This window comes from Neurospora tetraspora (genome assembly GCF_033439725.1).
Source record: "Neurospora tetraspora strain CBS 560.94 chromosome Unknown B0H65scaffold_3, whole genome shotgun sequence".
Classification (NCBI taxonomy): Eukaryota; Fungi; Ascomycota; class Sordariomycetes; order Sordariales; family Sordariaceae; genus Neurospora; species Neurospora tetraspora.
Window position 1 is genome coordinate 1,403,463 of NW_026944385.1, and position 19,132 is coordinate 1,422,594.

General features: G+C 46.4%; 4 protein-coding genes across 4 annotated transcripts; 1 reads left to right on the plus strand and 3 right to left on the minus strand.

Annotated features, from left to right (window-relative positions):
* The first annotated feature begins 1,263 nt into the window (after positions 1-1,263).
* B0H65DRAFT_153335 (OPT oligopeptide transporter protein-domain-containing protein) lies at positions 1,264-4,333 on the plus strand. The gene is made up of 2 exons (XM_062821109.1): positions 1,264-1,563; positions 1,614-4,333. The coding sequence occupies exons 1-2, from the start codon at positions 1,427-1,429 to the stop codon at positions 4,069-4,071; spliced, it is 2,595 nt and encodes an 864-aa protein (XP_062682776.1). The 5' UTR covers positions 1,264-1,426; the 3' UTR covers positions 4,072-4,333.
* Positions 4,334-5,321: 988 nt separating this feature from the next.
* On the minus strand, positions 5,322-7,392 carry B0H65DRAFT_153343 (uncharacterized protein). The gene is made up of 3 exons (XM_062821110.1): positions 7,027-7,392; positions 6,371-6,959; positions 5,322-6,318 (listed from the first exon to the last, which is right to left on the minus strand). The coding sequence occupies exons 1-3, from the start codon at positions 7,310-7,312 to the stop codon at positions 5,418-5,420; spliced, it is 1,776 nt and encodes a 591-aa protein (XP_062682777.1). The 5' UTR covers positions 7,313-7,392; the 3' UTR covers positions 5,322-5,417.
* A 7,354-nt stretch (positions 7,393-14,746) lies between these two features.
* On the minus strand, positions 14,747-15,632 carry B0H65DRAFT_153396 (4A/4B type thioredoxin-like protein). Its single transcript, XM_062821111.1, has 3 exons — positions 15,417-15,632; positions 15,274-15,348; positions 14,747-15,201 (listed from the first exon to the last, which is right to left on the minus strand). The coding sequence occupies exons 1-3, from the start codon at positions 15,590-15,592 to the stop codon at positions 15,021-15,023; spliced, it is 432 nt and encodes a 143-aa protein (XP_062682778.1). The 5' UTR covers positions 15,593-15,632; the 3' UTR covers positions 14,747-15,020.
* Positions 15,633-16,201: 569 nt separating this feature from the next.
* B0H65DRAFT_507729 (glycoside hydrolase superfamily) lies at positions 16,202-19,011 on the minus strand (the record flags this gene model as incomplete). Its single annotated transcript, XM_062828164.1, has 4 exons — positions 16,202-17,365; positions 17,483-17,484; positions 17,537-17,675; positions 17,842-19,011. The coding sequence occupies 4 exons, from the start codon at positions 19,009-19,011 to the stop codon at positions 16,202-16,204; spliced, it is 2,475 nt and encodes an 824-aa protein (XP_062682779.1).
* Positions 19,012-19,132: the final 121 nt, after the last annotated feature.

Here is a 19,132-nt window from a genome sequence, read left to right on the forward strand (position 1 = left end):
TTAATTGTTTTATTATAATAAATGGATTCAAATAACTAATTTGAACTTGGTTTGTTTCGCAGCTGTGTCTTAACATTAGGTATCACAGCGCTCGTACCCCCTCGAGCCCGTTTGCTCGTACCCCCGACTCCCCTGACCAATGAAGCCAATGCAATCCCACGCAACTTTGTTCTTGCCTTCCGTCGCCAGTTCCGAGTCCTCTGGAAAGAGAAGGTCGTCACCAGGCAGTGGGTGGTACGTGAAAATTAAGTTATCTTGGCATGCAATACCGTGTGGACTTGGCATCTCCCACACAGTAATACCTCTCAGGCCTCACCCTGGCTTCCCTTATCATGGACGACCAGGAAAGAAGAAAGCACGTTCATGATCTCGTCTGCAACTGGTCTGGTGAACAAGGGGGACTGAGGCGCTTGTGGACTGCAGTGTGGTCGGGGTCGTGACGGGCGCAAAGCAAGCCCAGATCGGGCATCTCCCTAACACTCCACGTGTAACATAAGGTATGGACTGCGGAGCTAGTGCTGCCCCTAACAGCCTACACTAACACTAACACCTGGACCTGTGACCCTTGTGCTTCCGGGCTGAGATCCGAGTAATAACGAGACATTGCATGTGTTCCCAGCCGAAACCGATCCAATTGATGCATTCTATCAGAGTATGAGAAAGAACACGCCAATTTCTCTTTGCTGTCAGTTGCCGCAGTTTGTCTCTTCTTCCCGTCCCAGGTTCCAACTTGAGGCCTCGGTAAAGTACACACTGTACTGCGAATCAGTTAAGGACCCCCATCAGACCACCGAGGATGTGGTGTAAGTCGACGTAACGGGCGCCTTCCCAAATTGGCAGCTCATCAACGCACCTCTGTAGCGCAGTTATCGACAGGAGCGACTGAGGTCTCGACCCCGGGCCCGACTTCGCCCATCTTCCCTCGGATGGACGACTGGGCGAGACATTGCAGTGGCAGTCGATACAACCTTCTTGATACCATGGCCCTTGTGAGCGAGATAGTGGTTGATGACACGGAAGGGTGGCGGGATGGCATCCGAAGAGGAGGTCGACCGGGAGGGTTCAACGCCGGAAGGAGGAGTGGACATGGACTTCCCCGTAAGAGTTGCACGACATGCCGCCTTCCACTTGGGAAAGACATCTGGGTGTTGTCATATTAAAACACCAAGTCCTCCTTCCCCGGATCCATCTCCTGGGTCTCTCCTTCCCTCCAGGTCTATCCTCTTCATTCCCATTGACGCAACCTCTTGGATGCAGTGTTGAGCCTCCTCCACTCCTAATATTGATGCCAGTCGGAGATTTTTCCTACAACACCACATCTTACTATCAAACCTACCTCACCTACATACTGCAGCCTTCTTACCCCTAATCCCCCACGGGAACACTACAGCATATCCCAGGGGGTGACATCACAACTGCGGCCAACATGGCGCAAAACGTCACCGAGATCCACGATATGGGCGTGGACAAGAAGTCTAGCCCATACGATGAGGCCTGCATCAACGAAAAGGCCCCCCACGACTTTGCTGCCGAGGAGGCCCCCATTGACCGTGCCGTCGAAGCGTGAGTCTGACCCAGCTAACCAAGCGACAAGTCATGACTAACAACAACAGTGACTTCAATGTCACCGAGCAGGATCTCCAGGAGGCCAAGGCCCTCGCCGACAACATGTCGCTCGAGGAAGTCCAGTCCCTCATGGCGCAGGTCCTCAAGATCCACGGCAACGATCCCAACTTCCCCCACACCATCATCACCAAGATCGAGGAGTTCCTGGGCAACGCCAGCATCCTCGAGAATCCCGAAAAGTATGACGAGATTATCTACGAGATGAAGATCGAGGCCGCCCTCATCACCAACAACTCGCCCTACGCAGAGGTCCGTGCCGTCGTCGACAACCATGATGATCCCACCATGCCCTGCTCCACCATCCGTGCCTGGGTCATCGGTATCATCTTCTCCGGTGCTCTCGGTGCCGTCAACCAGCTCTTCTCCATCCGTATGCCTGCCATTACCGTTGGTCTCAACGTCGCCCAGCTGTTGGCCTACCCTCTTGGCAAGTTCTGCGAAATGGTCCTCCCGGATATCGGCTTCACCCTCTTTAGCTCTCGCCACAGCCTCAACCCTGGCCCCTTCAACCGCAAGGAGCACATGCTTATCACCATCATGGCCAACGTTGCTGGTAGCACTCCCTACACCAACAACATCATCTGGTCTCAGTACCTTCCCCAGTACTTCAACCAGTCCTACGCCGGCCAGTTCGGCTACCAGATCGTGATCGCCCTCTCCACCAACATGATCGGCTACGGCATGGCCGGCTTGACTCGTCGATTCCTCGTCTACCCCAGCTACTGCGTCTGGCCCGCCTCTCTCGTCACCATTGCCCTCAACACCGCCTTCCACACCGAGACGAACGTGCCAGTGCTTGGCCCCCTCAAGAAGGTCTTCTCCATGTCGCGTTACACCTTCTTCCTGTGGGCCACCTTGGCCATGTTCGTCTACTTCTGGCTTCCCAACTACCTCTTCCTTGCTCTCAGCGCCTTCAGCTGGCTGTCCTGGATCTCTCCCAACAACATGATCCTCAGCAACATCACCGGCTTCAACAACGGTCTCGGTCTCAACCCCTGGCCCACCTTCGACTGGAACGTCCTGCTCTTCGACGCCACCGACCCGCTCATGGTTCCCTTCTTCAGCACCTTCAACAAGTTCCTGGGAATTTTCTGCTCCTTCTTCGTCGTCATCGGTATCTGGTGGTCCAACGCCTACAACACGGGCTACCTGCCCATCAACTCGAACCGCGTCTTCGACAACACGGGCAACTACTACAACATCTCCCGTGCCATCAACGAGAAGGGTCTGTTCGATGCTGAAAAGTACGAGGCCTACTCGCCTGCTTATCTGGCTGCCGGCAACTTGACTGTCTACCTCTTCTTCTTTGCCATCTACCCTGCCACTCTCGCCTACATCCTGCTCAACCACCGCTACGAAGTTACCATGGGTTTCAAGAACTTCTGGAACTCGCTCCGCAGGAACAAGAACACCGAGGCCGGCCAGTACAAGGATGTGCACAACCGTCTCATGGCCGTCTACCCCGAAGTTCCCGAGTGGTGGTACCTGATCATCCTGCTGGGCGCCATCGGCTGCGGCATCGGTGGCATCGCCGGCTGGGAGACCTACACCACTCCCGCCGTCGTCTTCTACGGTCTTATCCTCTGCATCGTCTTCGTTATCCCCGTCGGCATCGTCAAGGCCATGACGGGCATGGAAGTCACTCTTAACGTCTTGGCCGAGTTCATCGGTGGTTCCTGGGTCGAAGGCAACGCGCTCGCCATGAACTTCTTCAAGTCCTTCGGCTACGTCACCTGCGCCCACGCGGTCTGGTTCGCCAACGACCTCAAGCTCGCCCACTACGTCAAGATCCCGCCCAAGCACACGTTCGCCGCCCAGGTCATCGCTACGCTCATTTCCACCTTCATCTGCACCGGTATTCTCAACTTCCAGATGAACGACATCCCCAACGTCTGCACCAAGTTCGCCCCCAACAAGATGACGTGCCCGGGCATCAACACTTTCTTCACCGCCTCGGTCCTCTGGGGCACCATCGGCCCCAAGAAGATCTTTGGTCACAACGGCCAGTACACGGCCCTCATGCTTGGCTGGCCGCTCGGTCTGATCCTCCCCGTCATCACCTGGTACATTCAAAAGAAGTTCCCCGAGAAGAAGTGGCTGCGCCAGATCCACCCCATAGTCCTGCTGTACGGAGCCATATACTGGGCCCCCTACAACCTGTCGTACGTTATCCCCTCGGTCTGGATCGGTTGGCTTTCTTGGATCTGGTGCAAGAGCCGCTTCCTCGGCTTCTGGTCCAAGTACAACTTTGTGCTGTCGGCCGCCTTCACCACCGGTATCTCGGTCGCTGCCGTCATTATCTTCTTCAGCTTGGACTGGGCGGGTGTTGAGGTTAGCTGGTGGGGCAACAACGTGGTGGCTCAGGGGTGCGAGGATTCGCCTTGCTTGTTGAAGGAGTTGAAGGAGGGAGAGATGTTCGGGCCGGGACCGGGTCAGTTCCATTAAGTGTGGAAAAGTAAGGAAAGATAAGGGGAAGTGGTGGATAGGGAGTTGTTGCAAGTTTTTGTTGATACCCAGGTTTTGATGATGTATGGATGAGCGGGAGGATGTCTCGAAATGAAGAGGATTTTATAATGTCGTATGGTAGTATGATTAGTATAGCTTTGTATGTCTTTATATATGATGATAATGATTGGAAAGAGACAACCGTGCAGCATCTTTATCTGGACGTCCAAACAACTGCAACACTCCTAATGACGAGGCCAATGGCTCTGTGAATCAGTGATCTAGACCAGACATCAAGTCAAAAAGGCAATTCGGAGGATATACCGCCATGTCGAGGCCATTCATTAACTCTCAGTCACGGCCATCCTGTCTGAGCCATGACAGAACTGCAAGTCCCATCTTTCTGGCATTCCGCAACCTCATGGTCCGAAGGTGCGTGGGTATCCATCGTCGGTGATGTAGACCCAAGGACGCCTAGGGATTAAGGATGTGAATGACGGCGGTGCTTTAGCTCAAACACCTACCACATGGAGTCACTGACCAGACGCCACACCTGGGTATCGAACTTTATTTCTTCCATTTATCTCTTCCTCATCATATTCTTCCCTCATCTTCTTGCTTGTTCGTCTGCTTTTGCTTGCCGCCTCCCCTTTCTTTTCCAACCCAGCCCCTTCTCTTCAGCGCCCCTGTTCGAGTGACAGGTTCCCCTCTTTTGCTCAAACCGCGAGGCCTATGCTTAATTGTCACCATCCATCATCGCCAACCTCCCACCTAGCCGTCCGTCCGTCCGTCCGTCTATTATGAGTCGAAATAGTTACACATTAACATAGTAGAAAGATGGAAACAAAAAAAAGTCTTTCTGGGAGAATAGAATAGATTGCGCAGGGTTTCCGAGGTAGAACAGTGGACAACCGAGGGGCCGATGGATCCGAGGCTTAACCCCCTTTCCTCGTGACCGACTAGCCGCAGACTCGCAGAGAGATGTAAATGCGGCCTGCAATGCGTTCTGCCACATTGATTGAAGCATGGATACTGATCTGTATGCAGTATACAGTCTCTGCTCTGCTCTGCTCTGCTCTGGTCACATTGCGGCATCACCTTGCGACATCTGGGACAATGTGACCATTCGCAAAGCGAAGCCTGTTTGAGAAACATCAAGCATGGCCCCCGAGGCTGTTTGCGAGACACGGTTCCGAGGTGTTCGACATTTTTTGCTCATGTCTGCGATCCCAATGCTCAAGTCGTTTGAATTTGGTTGTCTGATTAAGTTGTTTACGGCCGTTTCTAAACAAGCGGCCATAATATCATTTGTATATTTTGATGTCGTCGTTCCTCCACCTTTTTCATTAATGGTAGTGCTTCATGGGGTGCATCATCATGTTCGGGATATATCTCTTGCCGTCCTTTTCGACCACAAGCCAGGGGCGGGCGACATCTTTGGGCAGCTCCTTGCCCATCCAGGCATCGACGATCTGCCTAGGCCACTCGCTCTCCCACCAAAAGGTCAATCCCATGCCCCTGGGGTGCTCCCACAGGTTGGGACCGACGCCATCGGTGCTGTTGGCCGGCCCGCCCTTCCACCAGCCCTCTTGCGTCTCGTCGTCGTGCTCCTTCTTCCAGAATACGGGGTGTTGAGGGAAGCTCAGCTTGAGACCGTGCCAAAGCGCAAAGCTGGACGGTGTCGCTTCGCTGGGCGCCCTCAGTGCCTTCACGAGTTGGGCCTCATGGACGGCGAGTAAAAGTGTCCGACTTGTCCTGGTGATGGCGGGTGGGCAGAAAAAGCGAGGCGTGCTGGTTCCATCCTTGAAGCCTCCTAACCATTCCTTGAAAACCCAGGCATCGGCCTTTTGCGCGTTGTTGCATACCGACGTAACGATCACGTCCGCGTCCTCGCCGACGCCCCATTTGAAGTCCTCGTTGTTTGCCAGCTCGGTCGGTGGCTCGGGCCCGATGGGATCGATGTCGGGAATTCTCAAAGGGCCCCAGATGTACGCTCCGCCCTTGTTGGCCCTGTTGACCGCGTCGAAAAAGGTCTTGTAGTCTCCGATCTTGTTCTCCATTTGCTGAAACATGGCGCGCTCAAAGGCCTGCTTGCGCGGCTCCTTGCGCGCGAAGTCGGACATGCTGTCGAGGAACTTGCCAGCATCGCCGGTGAAGCGCATGTCGAGCTCGACTTGCCAGATGTGGTCAAACTCGGGGTAGTGCAGTGAAAAGAGCTGGACGGGCTGGTACACCTGCCACATGGTCCTGCATCATGATTAGTCTTCTCCTTTGCGATTCCGAGGGCAGACCATCTCACCTGTGCTCCGCGATATCCGGATACCAACTCTCCAGCAGGCGATCGTCCCACAGCACTGCGATTTCTCGGAACTCGGCGGGAAGCCCAAGCTCGCTCAGAGCCTTCTCGTAATTTTCGTCCGACGCGAAGATGTACGGCTGATAGTCCTTCATATCCACGAGCAGAACGACCTGATACTCTCCTCCCGTCCTCAAGGACGTCTCAACGATCAGCGAGCGAAGGTTCTGCAGGTCCTCGGCCTTCCAATCGTATCCTCTCCATGCGCGCACGACAATTGCGGTTCGTCTCGTGTTCTTGAACTCGTGCCACTGGCGAGTCTCGGGAATGCGCGTTACGTTTCTGTATCCGAACCGAACCATCTGAAGAGTGTTGTCGAAGGGGGTAGCCGAGGTGGGAAAGCGATGGCGATTCCTCTCGAAGCACTGGTTCTGGAGCTTGCCCCAGTTGATCTTGTTCCAATCGACCTTTGACCTGTTGTATGACTTGTCCTCCTCGCCGTACCCATAGGGACCGTATCGTCCGTCAATCGTCATCCATGTCTGGTCGAGGCCGATGGTCGCATATGAGCCCCAGAAGGGCTGGGGGTAGGCTGAAGGTGAAGGGCACACGTTAGCAGGGAATCAAAGCCTAAACAAGCAGTGGGAGGCGCAACATACCAACATCGAGCCTCTCCTCCTTCAACTCGTCATCGGGACTCCGCGACAGGAATTGGCCACGAGGCCCATAGCACGGGACACGATCCTGTAGCGGAGGTAGTGGTTTGAAGTTGGTGGGTTGGCGGACAGGGCCTTTCTTAGGGGGTTCGGTGAAGGGGGAGAACGAGGAGGCCCAGCGCGGTGACCATGGCCCCAAAGTTAGGAACAGGAAGAGGTAGACGACAGCGACGGGGATGAGGACTTGTCGGGTGAAGATTATTCGGCGGAACTTGACGAGTCCGCTCATGATGGGCGGTAGTGGTCGGGGGACTGGCGAAGAGTCGCAAAGAGTCCCTGGGTGGGAGAGAAAGGATAAGGACCCGCGAGAACCTCCTACCCTGAAGAGATGGAACGAGCGATGGAGATCCCGCTGGCTATCGCATACAACTAAAGCAGTGAAGAGCGACTCAGTACAAGTGTGCTAAGACTCTTGGCTGCCCCGCGTCGAAGTCGTCGCAAGGAAGGCGCCAGTTGCCTAGGCCGGTGTGGCGGTGGTTGATGGAAGTCTCGTCAAAAGATTTGAACAAGAAACGAAGAAACGAAGGACCAATTAGCGGGGAAGAGGTATCACGAAACACGCGGTCGCATGACGCTGAAAAGAGGCAACTGAAAGAGGTCCGTCTCCAGAAGTGAGAAACAGGATGGAGAGAAAGATTGGATTGCACGACAGGAGATGGAAACATCAGATCAATCAATGGTGCAGCTGGTTTCACCACTTTCATTTTGTCAGTGGAGGCACCGCTCAACCAGGGACGGACAGGGACGGACAGGGAGGGCGGCACTGGCGGCGACAGGGGCAGCGACAACGCTCAGCGGCCCCGGCTAACGGAACGGCAGGCACCAATGAAGGTAGCAAGCCAGACCCCTGAAGGCCGCCTTAGTGGGAAAACTGGACCCCTCCGACGGGAGCCCTTGTCGCCCCCTGACTGAATTCGAGTCGTGGGCTGAGACTTGGTTTTTGACACTGCCATTTCTGCGTCTTTTGGATGCTCTCTACGTCCTCTGATTGGCTGTTTGACCTAAAGGAATTTCTCACGATAGTCGCTCATACCGAGCGAGGGCCATTCGGAAGGATGAGTATGTAAGAATATACTGTTTAGGCTGCCATCAAAGAAATGGCGTGGAAGGAATGGGAAAGGGGGCTTTCCTCTGCCAGTTGTTTGCCTCCTTTTCTCAAACCAGCGGCCGGAAGAGGACCCCAAAGAAAGAAGTGTCGGGACACAATTCTTCCACACGGCACTCGTACAATGCTAACGAGAATTGTTCAGTTATCATGAGTTGACGGACTCAAAATGGGCGAGCGAAGAAGAAAAGAAGTCAAAGAACACTTCTGAACTTCTAAAGCCAAGACCCCCACAAGGTTGCCAAGAAGGTCCGTCCAGAACCATGTTTAGACTGGTGGGTTACAGTGACATGCAGACGTCAGATTTGCACCCAGCGATAAGAAAAGGGGTAGGTATGCATGTGAATACTTTCCAGAGCTTGCCATCCTCGTCATGTTATAAGAATGACCAAGATCCCATCGACTGCTTCGTCGTCGTGACCGAAAGAAAAACAATCGGTAAAGTGGAAGAAAACATGGGCAGACGAAATAAAGTTGTGTCAGAGGCCAGGGGATCCACTGGGCGTACACGTACCCAGTTGGGCTGGCATATGCGGGATTTATCGAGATGCCAGAGCTTCGAATCTGCAGAGCCAATCTTACACATACACACACAATCAAGCCACGTTGAACCCTATATTGATTATTACTAGTAATATTATAATTAAGAGTCTTATTAATTCGATTGTTGAAACTATCACTAATAACAATAACCGATTAAACGATTCCTAATAATATCTACAATTAAAATTAATAACGTTGCCTTTAACGGCCCTAAGGATTAATCTATTTAGGAAGATGCCTTTATTTTTATAGCCTAGGACTTAAGTCTCTCGAAGTATATCGATTTAAATAACCGCGTTCCCTAGTTAACCGAATTAATAGAACCTAATATCGCTAACTACTAAGGGGAGGTTCCTATTAGAGAAATTAAAAAAGTTAAAAAGGATAGGGAGGCTACCCTATTTACTACTGCTAAGCTTTATGGCTTCTATTATGAGCGCGATTATTATGATTATATAATTAAAAAGTCGAATTAGCGTATAGAGGTTAAGACCTTCTTTAATTTAGGTATTAAAAAGACTACGCTAAATCGTTGGATATTTAAAACCGTTAGAAATAATTATAGGAGATAAATTTTACTAAATATATTAGTTTATATGAGTAGTATAATAATTTTAATAAGTTTACCGCTTTTAACGATTGTAAGGTAAAGAAGTTCGCCCGAGTTAGATTTATTAATATTTTTAAACCCCCTAATAAAGCCAATTGTAATTAGTATAATTAGACCTTTTAACAAGAGGCGGCTATAACCTTCTATATTATTAGAGGAATTATTAAAGTAAATAAATTAAACTTATAGTTCTTAGAATTCTATATAGTTATAAGGTCGAGTCTTTATATTACTTAGGTAAATAACTACTAATTTTATTATAATAAAGAGATTGAGAGAAATTTTAATTTTAAAATCTCTTTCTATACTATAGTTAAAGATTTTCGTAAATTAGTAATAGTAAATACTATTTAGGAAAAGGGTTGCGCCCTCCTATTTAAGGATATTACGTTCGTGGTTATATTAGGCGGTAAACATATTGAAGAAGACGCTCCTAATGATAAATAAAACCCTATTCTGGAGGTAGAGGGACGGGGAGAAGCTATAAATAAGAACGGTAAATTTAGGAAGAATATTAATAAAAATAAATACGCTTTCTCTTCGTCCTTATTAGCGAATAAATAATTATATTAATTCCTATATAAATTCTATCAGTAACTGGGCTATAATTTAAATAAATATTATTATATTAAATTATAGTTGGTTTATAGAGGCTAGATTGAAAATCCTACTATTAAAAAGCGCGTGTACGTTAATTTAAAAAAGGATAAGATATTTAAAGAGGCTGTTAATTGTTTACGAATATAATAGGACGATGAAGATTAAAATAATTAATTCTATGGTCGTTAGGTAGGTAAAAATAGTTTTTTAATATTTATAATGAAATATAGCGCTATATACCTATTAAGAGATTTTGCAATCTTCGATTTAGGTATAATAATATATATTTTTAATAAGGTTAATTACTTCGAAGACCTTACCCCTTTAAATATTAGTATTTATATATAGGCGGGAAATAAGTAAATTCTTATAGAGGGGTATAATATTAATATAATTACGGTCTAGGACGATAACGGAAATAGAGAGCTCTAATTCTTTAATATTATTCTAATACTGGGTATAGTTTATAATCTCGTCTCTTTAAATTAATTTGAAGATAGATAAATTTATTAGGATTATAAGAATAATTATTTATACTCTTGCCTTACGGACTCCTTTATTTACTATATCCTTTCTAAATATAAGTAATTTATTTTAGAATATATCCCTTTATAGAATAGCGTTAACGAATCTTCTTTTACTATACGGTATATAAATTATATTAAGTGGAAGCTTTAAGAAAGTAAGCCCCTTTATTAGTATTTTCAATTTGGCTACCCGGGATCCGAAATTTTAATTAAATTAATAGAATGAAAGTATAATGTACGATTTAAGAGATTAGATATAATATATTATAAGCTATATACTAAAATTCAATTGAAGCGCTAAATATATAGAGAAATTGATAATTATTTAAAGGGCTTTAAATTATAATTAACTATTAATTTCTTCTCTTATAAAAAAGTAAAGGTAAGGGGCTAGAAGTACTCAAATCTAATAGTAATCGTAGATTAATAATTTAGATTCGTTTAAGTATATTATTTAGGTAATAGAAAAGCCGAATTTATTATTGCGTATTTAGAATTCCCTTTTATAGGGCTATAGATTTAGTACTAAATTATACTTCGGGTAATCGAATACGATAACGAAATAATTAGTAGTAAGAAAATTACTATTTAATTTGCTATAAAGGGAATTAGTATGAGCCTTTAGCGCTTTATATGTAAATTTAAAACGGCAGCGTAGAGTTATTAGGGGGTATAATTAAAATTAAGGGTACAGTAATATAATTAAATATAAATCTTCCTTACGAATTGTAAATAAAAATTATTAAAATAGTTATATACTTATATAGTTTAACTCTTAAGGCGGAATATTATTAGAAATCTCCCCAAAACTGATTCGAAACCTACTATTAATTTAAAAACGGTATTATTCCTCTATTAAACCCCTCCTTTACTATTGTATATTTTAAAGTATATAGTTATAAAGCCTTTATTTTTATAATAGAAATTATAAAAGAATAGAATAAGTTAATAAAGTTTAAGGACCGTATTTAGGTTGGCTATTTGATTAGATATTAATTAATAAATATTTATAGGATTTGGAATCCTTATGTTAATTCTCTTATTATTATACGAAATATTATATTTAATAAAGACGAGGTCTTCCCTAGTAATAATGTTAAAGAAATTTATAATACCTTTAATATTTCCTTTAAAAAGTTAATTACATAATTAAAAGACTAATTAAATAAATATTATATAAATAAATATTATATAAATAGATATTTTATAGGTCGAGGTTGAATTTATTATAAATAACGGAGTCTCTAACCCTATTATTTAAAACTTTCTTACCGAAATTAAAAATATATTAGGAGAAGAGGGAGAATTAGGGTCTCTAGAAATATAAACGCAATCTAAATTCTTAGAAATCCCGTAAGTATTAGGGATACCGTTAGGTTTAGAAATATTGTAAAGGTCTTTAGAGCCTTTACTATTGCCGCCGATATAATCGCCGTCGGATTTTTAAAGTACGGTATTAAATTCGAAGGATAAAAAAGAGGGCTATCTCTTTACGCTTCCTAATAATTTAACTGTATTTCTAATAATCGATTTTTTTCGCTCTAATAAAGAATTATAGCTAATTATAAATTAATATTTTTATCAGGCCGCGTTGTTCTTATTTATAAAGGGTAATCGATTTATAAGCCTCTAGGAAGATAAGGTTGTAAATTAAACCTTCTTAGAATAAATAAGAAAGAGGGGTATTGATATTAATCCCAATTAGAATCCTAAATTAAAAATAATAAGGGATATTATTAATTACTATAGAGTAAAGGGTATATTAAAGACCTTCTATCGAACTAACTTTCTACTTCTTTTAAAGTACTATAATAATTTTAATTCTTACTTCTTTACGGAATTTTTTAAAGCTATAGAGAAGGAATACTTAAATAAGTATAAGGATAAGAAGTTTTGGAAGTAGGTTAGTATTAAGAAAGCGGGAGATAACGAAATATTCGGTTCGATATAGGTATATACCTATAAATTCAATTGAAACGGCCGGTTCTTTAAATATAAAGCGCGTTTAATTATACGTAAAGATTAATAATCTAAGGATAGCGTATATAAAATATACATAGTGATTCTAGCAATTAGGTTATTCTGTATTCTAATAGTTATAGCCGTTTACTTTAATTTCGATTTGATTTAGTATAATGTAAAGAACGCTTTTATTAATACTATATTCGATAAGGTAATATTTATAAAGGTTCTCCCTAAGTATATTAAGAAAGATTAAATATTTTAACTTTTACGCGCACTATATAATCTATAGAAATCTCCCCTCTTCTAGTAGTAAGAATTTATTAAGACCTTCGTAGCTATAAATATAAACCTTCTCCCTATAGAACCTAATATGCTAATTAAAAATAATATATTTTTCTTCTTCTACGTCGATAATGTTATTATTACTTATAAATATAAGAATAAAGAAATTATTATAATTAAAGGGGTAGTAACCGTTATAGAGAGGAAATATTAATTAACAGGTAGAAAGCTACTAGAATAGTTTTTAAATATCGAAATTATTTGAGATTGAAAGAAGAAATTAATTTAATTATTATAGTGCGACTATATTTAAAAGATTATAAAAAAGGTTAAATATATAAAGAAATTATACTCTACGCTTATAGCTAGGGAAGAATTCCTATTTTATTAAAATAGTATAGCCCCGTACGAAATTTACGCGTATTAAATGAAAATTAGTTCGATTTTTTATATCGTTATTACATCGCAATTAAATATAACCTTCCCGGTCTTTAAATTCGTTCGATTTAATTTAAAGCCCAATTTAATATATTATATAATTATAAATAGAATACTCTTCTACCTTCTAGCAATTTGAAATTATATTCTTTAATTAAGTAATAAAAACTACTAAGACTTTTATATTATAAGTAATTCCTTATTTATAAATAATTCTCTTAATCGAAAAGTTTTATAAATATTTATATTTAAACTATTAAGCGCTATTATCAATTGGCGTACTAATAAGCAAAATATAGTTATAACTTTATTTATAGAAGTTGAATTACTATCCTTCAATTAAGGAATTAAAGAGGCAATTTACGCCCGCCGTCTCTTTAATAAGCTTACCCTAGGATTCGAAAATTAAAAGGCTACATTTATAAATTATAATAATAAATAAACGATACAATTTATTATAAAGGAGGGAATTCGATTCGTAATTAAGTTTAAATACGTTAATATATATAAATATTAATGAAAATAAACGTAGGAAAGGAAGCGAATAAACGTAATCTACGTATTTACTAAAGAATAGATCGCGAATAACCTTATAAAGAGCCTCCTTTCCGCAACACATCTAAAATCTATACAGCAGCTAGGACTCATAGAATTATAACAATCACAAACTCAATTACGAGAGTTTAGCAGCGGAAATATCACTATGGGCTGCCTAAAGGGTATAGAGGACTCTATAGAAGAGGATTCGGGCAATGAATCGGCAAATGTAATAGCAAGTGTAATAAGGCAAAACTCTTACGAGTAAAAGTTTGAAAGCTACCGTAATAAGGAAGTAATCTAGGAATAATATTATTTCTAGCTAGTTTTAGGAGGATTTAAGAGCATTTTAGGGTATATTTGGGTAGATCTGGCGTAGTTTGTATACTAGATCTAAGGGGGTATATTAGTGGTCAGGGGATCCACTGGGCGTGCACGTGCCCAATTGGGCTAGGATATACGGGATTTATCCAGATGCCAAAGCTTCGAGTCTGCAGAGCCAATCTTACACATACACATACAATCAAGCCACGTTGAACCCCATATCGATTATTACCAGTAATATCACAAGTTGAGGTCCCCCAACCCTTACCCCTGAACCCCAACGGCTGCCCCACAACGCCTCATTCAGGATTGGATTTGGACCGCCCACCCAGAAAACGCCTTTGCGCCTTGGGCCTTGGAAAATGAAGAGCTCCAGAACAGAGGAGCTTCCAAGTGTTGAAGGTACTTTCACTGCATGTCATTCCCGATGGCGTCTGCCCAACAAAGGCGCCACGCATTTTGGTGCTAGGTGACATGTGACGAGGGTCTTTGTGATACGTGCGAACAATGTTGTGTTTCAAGTGCAGCCCGGTGGACAGTCATGAATCGCTTAGACAGCATCGCAAGGACTCCGTCGGTAAGCGCCATGGCATCAATTTCTCTGCCCGGTTCTGCTCAGCATTAGCTAGGTACATTCAATGCCCGATTTAAATGGTTCCGCTTGCCTTTGTGTTTCCACGCTCGTGTGCTAATTCCCCAAAAACAGCTCGCGGCTCGGCGTGAACCCAAACCAACCATCGCATATTCGTCGCCGAGTTAACAGCCGTATCCCCATCCGATTATGCCTCGAAATGTCGCCTCGAAATGCCCGTGGGAAATGGAAACCAGAGCAGGGCCGACTCGCGAGAACCAACCCAAAGCTCCCCCGCAGCCTCCGGCGACCCTCCTCTTCCGCATTGTATCGAACGCGCTCTTATCTCGTCGAGCAACTTCCGTACTTTTTTGGGTTTGCGTTCGCCATATCATATAAATCGTTCTCGTGTCGTTTATGTCGTCATTCGTCCTTCTAATAGCGATGTCTGGTCGAGTAATCCTTCGGGCTAACCACCAGACCGCGTCCCTTCTTCGCGCCGCGGTAGACCGTCTCGATGATGTCGATCAGTTCTTGTTTGTCTTCGAGCACCCATTTGATCTTGTTGTTGTCACCGGTGCCGAGATCGATCATCATGTGTTTATTTCGGAAGAAGCTGTGCAATTGAAACACGTCAGTAGCTGTCTGTCTCGCAACTCAAGATCCATCACACGGAGACGGCACTTACAACATGAGCGTGCACTCGTCATACAACTCGTACATCTGGTTGAAATCGGGAACCTTGTCAATGTCGCAGAGGTAACTGTTGGTATTGCGATGGGTCAGCAGCTGTTGATGGAAGAGAGGGATCAAGGCCGGAGGAAGACCTACATTACTGCAAAGTTCTTGACCTTGTCGGCGATGCGATAGAGGACTTCATCTTGGCGCATGCAGTCGGGGCTGTGATCGCGTCCGAAACGGATAACCACCACACGCTCGTCTTCGCTGAGGATGGCCTGGTCGACGTGCCAGCCGGTCTCGAGGTGGGGAAGGACGATGGAGCCCATGATGATTGTGGAAGTGATTGAGCAATTCGTTGATGCGGTAGATTGTGGGTTTTGGTACGTCAATTAAAGCGATAGTCCAACGCGGAAAATGGCGAAGAGAGTGCAAATAGCGAGCAAGAAATCAAAGGTTGACGAATGGTGATGATGATGTCGATTGAGCGCGACCGCGGTCGAAGCTCGTCGAAATTCCCCACTGCCGCAACCTCTACGGCTGGCTTACGTAAGTACTTTCTTATCGATAAGTTAATATACAGAAAGGCTTGGCCATCCATTTGGTGCAGTTGCGACCTTCGCTTCATTCGTCGCCAACATCGTCGTCGTCACCGTCTTCGTCCTGCCCTGGATGTTTGGCTCGTCCCATCGCCATTCATTCTTTCTCAAACATGACCAACATTAACCGTCCGACCCTCTTTATTGGTCGATCCGGATGTCGTCTAAGGCATGGACCTTGTCTGAAATGTTTCACGCAATTGACTCCGGCACCAGTGCTTCCATTCGTCTTCTTCGCCGATATCGCTCTAGAGGTCTTCGTTAACTAACGCTGGCAGCCCAAGTACTGCAATTATTTCCGAGTCTTGTTTCTCAGAGCGCGGGAAGTTCCAACGTCAATCACTCCCTCCATCGAATCCCCCAATTACCCTTCGCAAAGTGTGGCTCAACCACCTTGCCTCCAGGCATCACACACTCGCACAATTTCTTCTTCCCATCAGGAGAAGTAGAGGCATCAAACCCAAACACCACTCCTCTCCTCGCCACCGACTTGATCATATCCTTTTGTTGCGCTTTTCTATCCCCTTCAAGTTTCTTCTGTCTTATCTCTTCCTTCATCTCCTCCGTTTCTGCCTTCCGCTCAGCCCGTCCCTTTTCTCCGCCAACGCTGCCATTGACTTCAGACACCTCTTGGGGAGGACGAATGCGCGTGCCGCTGCGAATAGCCAGACGAGCAACCTCATGGCCGCCAGTGGTGTACGGATGGGACTTGCCCTTTGGGAGCGGAGCGATCTCGTCGTTGACAGCTTTGTCATCCAGCTGGAGAGGTTCAATGTTGATGCCGCCGATTGCCGAGTCTCTACTCGGTGGTCGTGCAGCTTCTGTTGAAGTTGACTGAGACTCCTCGTCTGCAGTGTCTTCGTCGTTCGTCCCCAGGCTAGTCAGCGCCCTCGACTTCCGGTTCTTCTTCCTCCCATACACCTTCTCGGGATCGTTCTCCCTCCCATAGACAATCGCCTCCACCTCCTCCAGCGTCACCACTATTCCCTCTCCCTTCTTTGGCTTCGCTCCACCATTCTTGCCCTTCCTCTTTCCATCCGCTTGGCCATCCGCAACTTGCTCCATCCCCTCCACCATCTGCCCATTCAACAACTTGATATACGTCTCCTCGATTTGCCTTTCCTGCTCCTTTACGTCCCGCTTCTTGTGATGGGACTCACTGCGACATCTCGAAGTGCAGAACTTGGCGACTTCCTTTTGCTGGTGTTGGCCCGTCTTCTCGGAAGCCTTGTCGTCTTCCTTGTCCTGGTCTTTACCGCCACGCTTTGATCCCTTGCTTTTGCCTGCTGCCTGCTTCTGGCTTGCAGCAGTTGACACGGGAGCTCCAGTGATGCCAAAGGTGCGCTTGGGGTCGATGAGCTTGCCACAGCCTTTGCAGTACGGCTCTTCGGGATCGTTTTGGTATTGTTGGAGGAGGTAGTAGGGGGGCGGGATGGCGTCCGACTTGGTCGGACGGGAAAAGGAGGAGGCCCAGGCCATGGCGATGATGGAAAAGTTCGGATGCTATCCTGACGGTACTGGCTGGGGGGAGATTGTCGGCAAGTTATTGGGCCACAGTGCTGATTGAAGGAATATGTGATATTTGATGCCTTTTTGGGGTGAAAATGGTGGTAGTTCTACGACTGAGAGAAGAGTTTGTTGACAGAAAGAGAGAGGATTGAGGACGTGAAGTACTTGGTGGCTGTGTTGTTGCGGCGAAAGGGGGGATCTGCACCACCACAAAGGCAAATACGTCATCGACATCATCAGGGTCCAAGGGTCCTACCACAGCAACCACAAGGGTCCTATTCGCATTTTTCTCAACACCATTGACCTCTATTTCGCTTTATCTACACCAAACAATATCTATGAAAATTGAAAACGATCCTCTGAATCGATACTAACAGAAGCAGACAAACACGCTGGTCGAACACTCCCTTTCGCTAAGCATTCACCATGGCCATATAATCCACCGTCGGCTCCAACCCCTGCGCCTTCACCTTGCTCGCCGCCTCCCTCATCCCAGCAGCAGCACTTTCCTTCCAAACACTGGTCAACTTGATCGCCATCTCCCTCGTGACCTTCAACGTGGGCACCTGGTCCGGCCTCAAAATCGCCGTCATCGTCTGCGCCCACTTCCACGGCTCCTCCTCCCCTCCCGGCAGGCCATTAAAGTACTCCCACCCCGCGATCCCGCCAATCTGTCCGTACACGTCCCTCAAGCTCTTGATCGAGTTCGCCAGCGTGCCGGCAGTCACGAACCCGGCCCCGCCGTTCTTCGGGCTCGTCAGCTGCCCGATGACCACCTTGGTAGGCGTCAGTGCCCCGCGCATGTCCCGGTTGTCGGAGATGATCTGGTGAAACTGGTTGGGGCTCCCCGCGTCGCCGAACCCGGAATAGAACTGGCAGTTATAAAAGGCTACTTCCTTGCCGGCGCCACTCTGCGCCAGCATGAGCTTGCGGTAGTCGAACCCGCTGAGGTTCCAGCCGTTTCTTGCGCCCTGGATAGTCAGCGCGCTGGCGACGGGGGCCAGGGTGATGATGAAATCCGGCCCGAAGTCTTTCCGCAAGCGGAAGATGAGCCGCTCGATGCCGCTTTGGCTCATGGGTTGTTCAACGTCGACGTCGAGCCCCTGCAGGCCGTAGTGCTTGATGGTCCCGTGGAGTTGGCCGTAGTACCGGTTGAAGACGGTCTCGTCGGCCGAGTCGAGCGTCTCTTTGGAGAAGGAACCGACTGCGGCGCCGTCGATCATGCCCATGATTTTGACGCCGGCGGAGCGCAGGACTTGGGCCTCTTGCCATAGGGTGCCGTAACGCGGGTGGGTGGGGCAGTGGTCGTTGAGGGTGATGTCGCCGTCTTTGTTGATGTGCAGGGAGCAAACGATCAGATGCGTGAGAGCGATGTTCTTTTCTGTAATGAGCGGGAGCATCGAGATGGGCTTGCCTGATCTATCGTGTGTGGTTTGGTAATAGATGATGAGGCGGGGGATTTCGGAGCGGATGATGGCCGTGTCGGTCGTGTTGCCCTGGCTGTTGGCCACCGCGTCCCGAGGGGATACGGCATGCTCGTTTGTATGAATATGGGCTTGAAGAGGGTTGGCGGCTGTGACGATGGTAGGAGTAAGGATGGTCACCAAGGCAGCGGCCGCACGGAAAACCGCAAACCTCATGGTAGCGGTAGGTCTATTGATGCTACTGATGCTTCCTATAGGGCTGATGATGGAGGCATTGAACGAGCTAGTTGGGGGTTTCCACGCGTTATAAACAACTACATGATACCTTCCCAGACAC

Bases quoted from the DNA above. Each gene is read 5' to 3' on its own strand.
- B0H65DRAFT_153396 (XM_062821111.1), bottom strand. From the start codon at position 15,592: ATGGGCTCCATCGTCCTTCCCCACCTCGAGACCGGCTGGCACGTCGAC. The intron at 15,349-15,416 runs GTAGGTCTTCCT...CAATACCAACAG, and splicing joins GTCAAGAACTTTGCAGTAAT to TTACCTCTGCGACATTGACA. The intron at 15,202-15,273 runs GTAAGTGCCGTC...TCAATTGCACAG, and splicing joins GACGAGTGCACGCTCATGTT to CTTCTTCCGAAATAAACACA.
- B0H65DRAFT_153335 (XM_062821109.1), top strand. From the start codon at position 1,427: ATGGCGCAAAACGTCACCGAGATCCACGATATGGGCGTGGACAAGAAG. The intron at 1,564-1,613 runs GTGAGTCTGACC...TAACAACAACAG, and splicing joins ATTGACCGTGCCGTCGAAGC to TGACTTCAATGTCACCGAGC.
- B0H65DRAFT_153343 (XM_062821110.1), bottom strand. From the start codon at position 7,312: ATGAGCGGACTCGTCAAGTTCCGCCGAATAATCTTCACCCGACAAGTC. The intron at 6,960-7,026 runs GTATGTTGCGCC...CTTCACCTTCAG, and splicing joins GGAGGAGAGGCTCGATGTTG to CCTACCCCCAGCCCTTCTGG. The intron at 6,319-6,370 runs GTGAGATGGTCT...ATCATGATGCAG, and splicing joins CCGGATATCGCGGAGCACAG to GACCATGTGGCAGGTGTACC.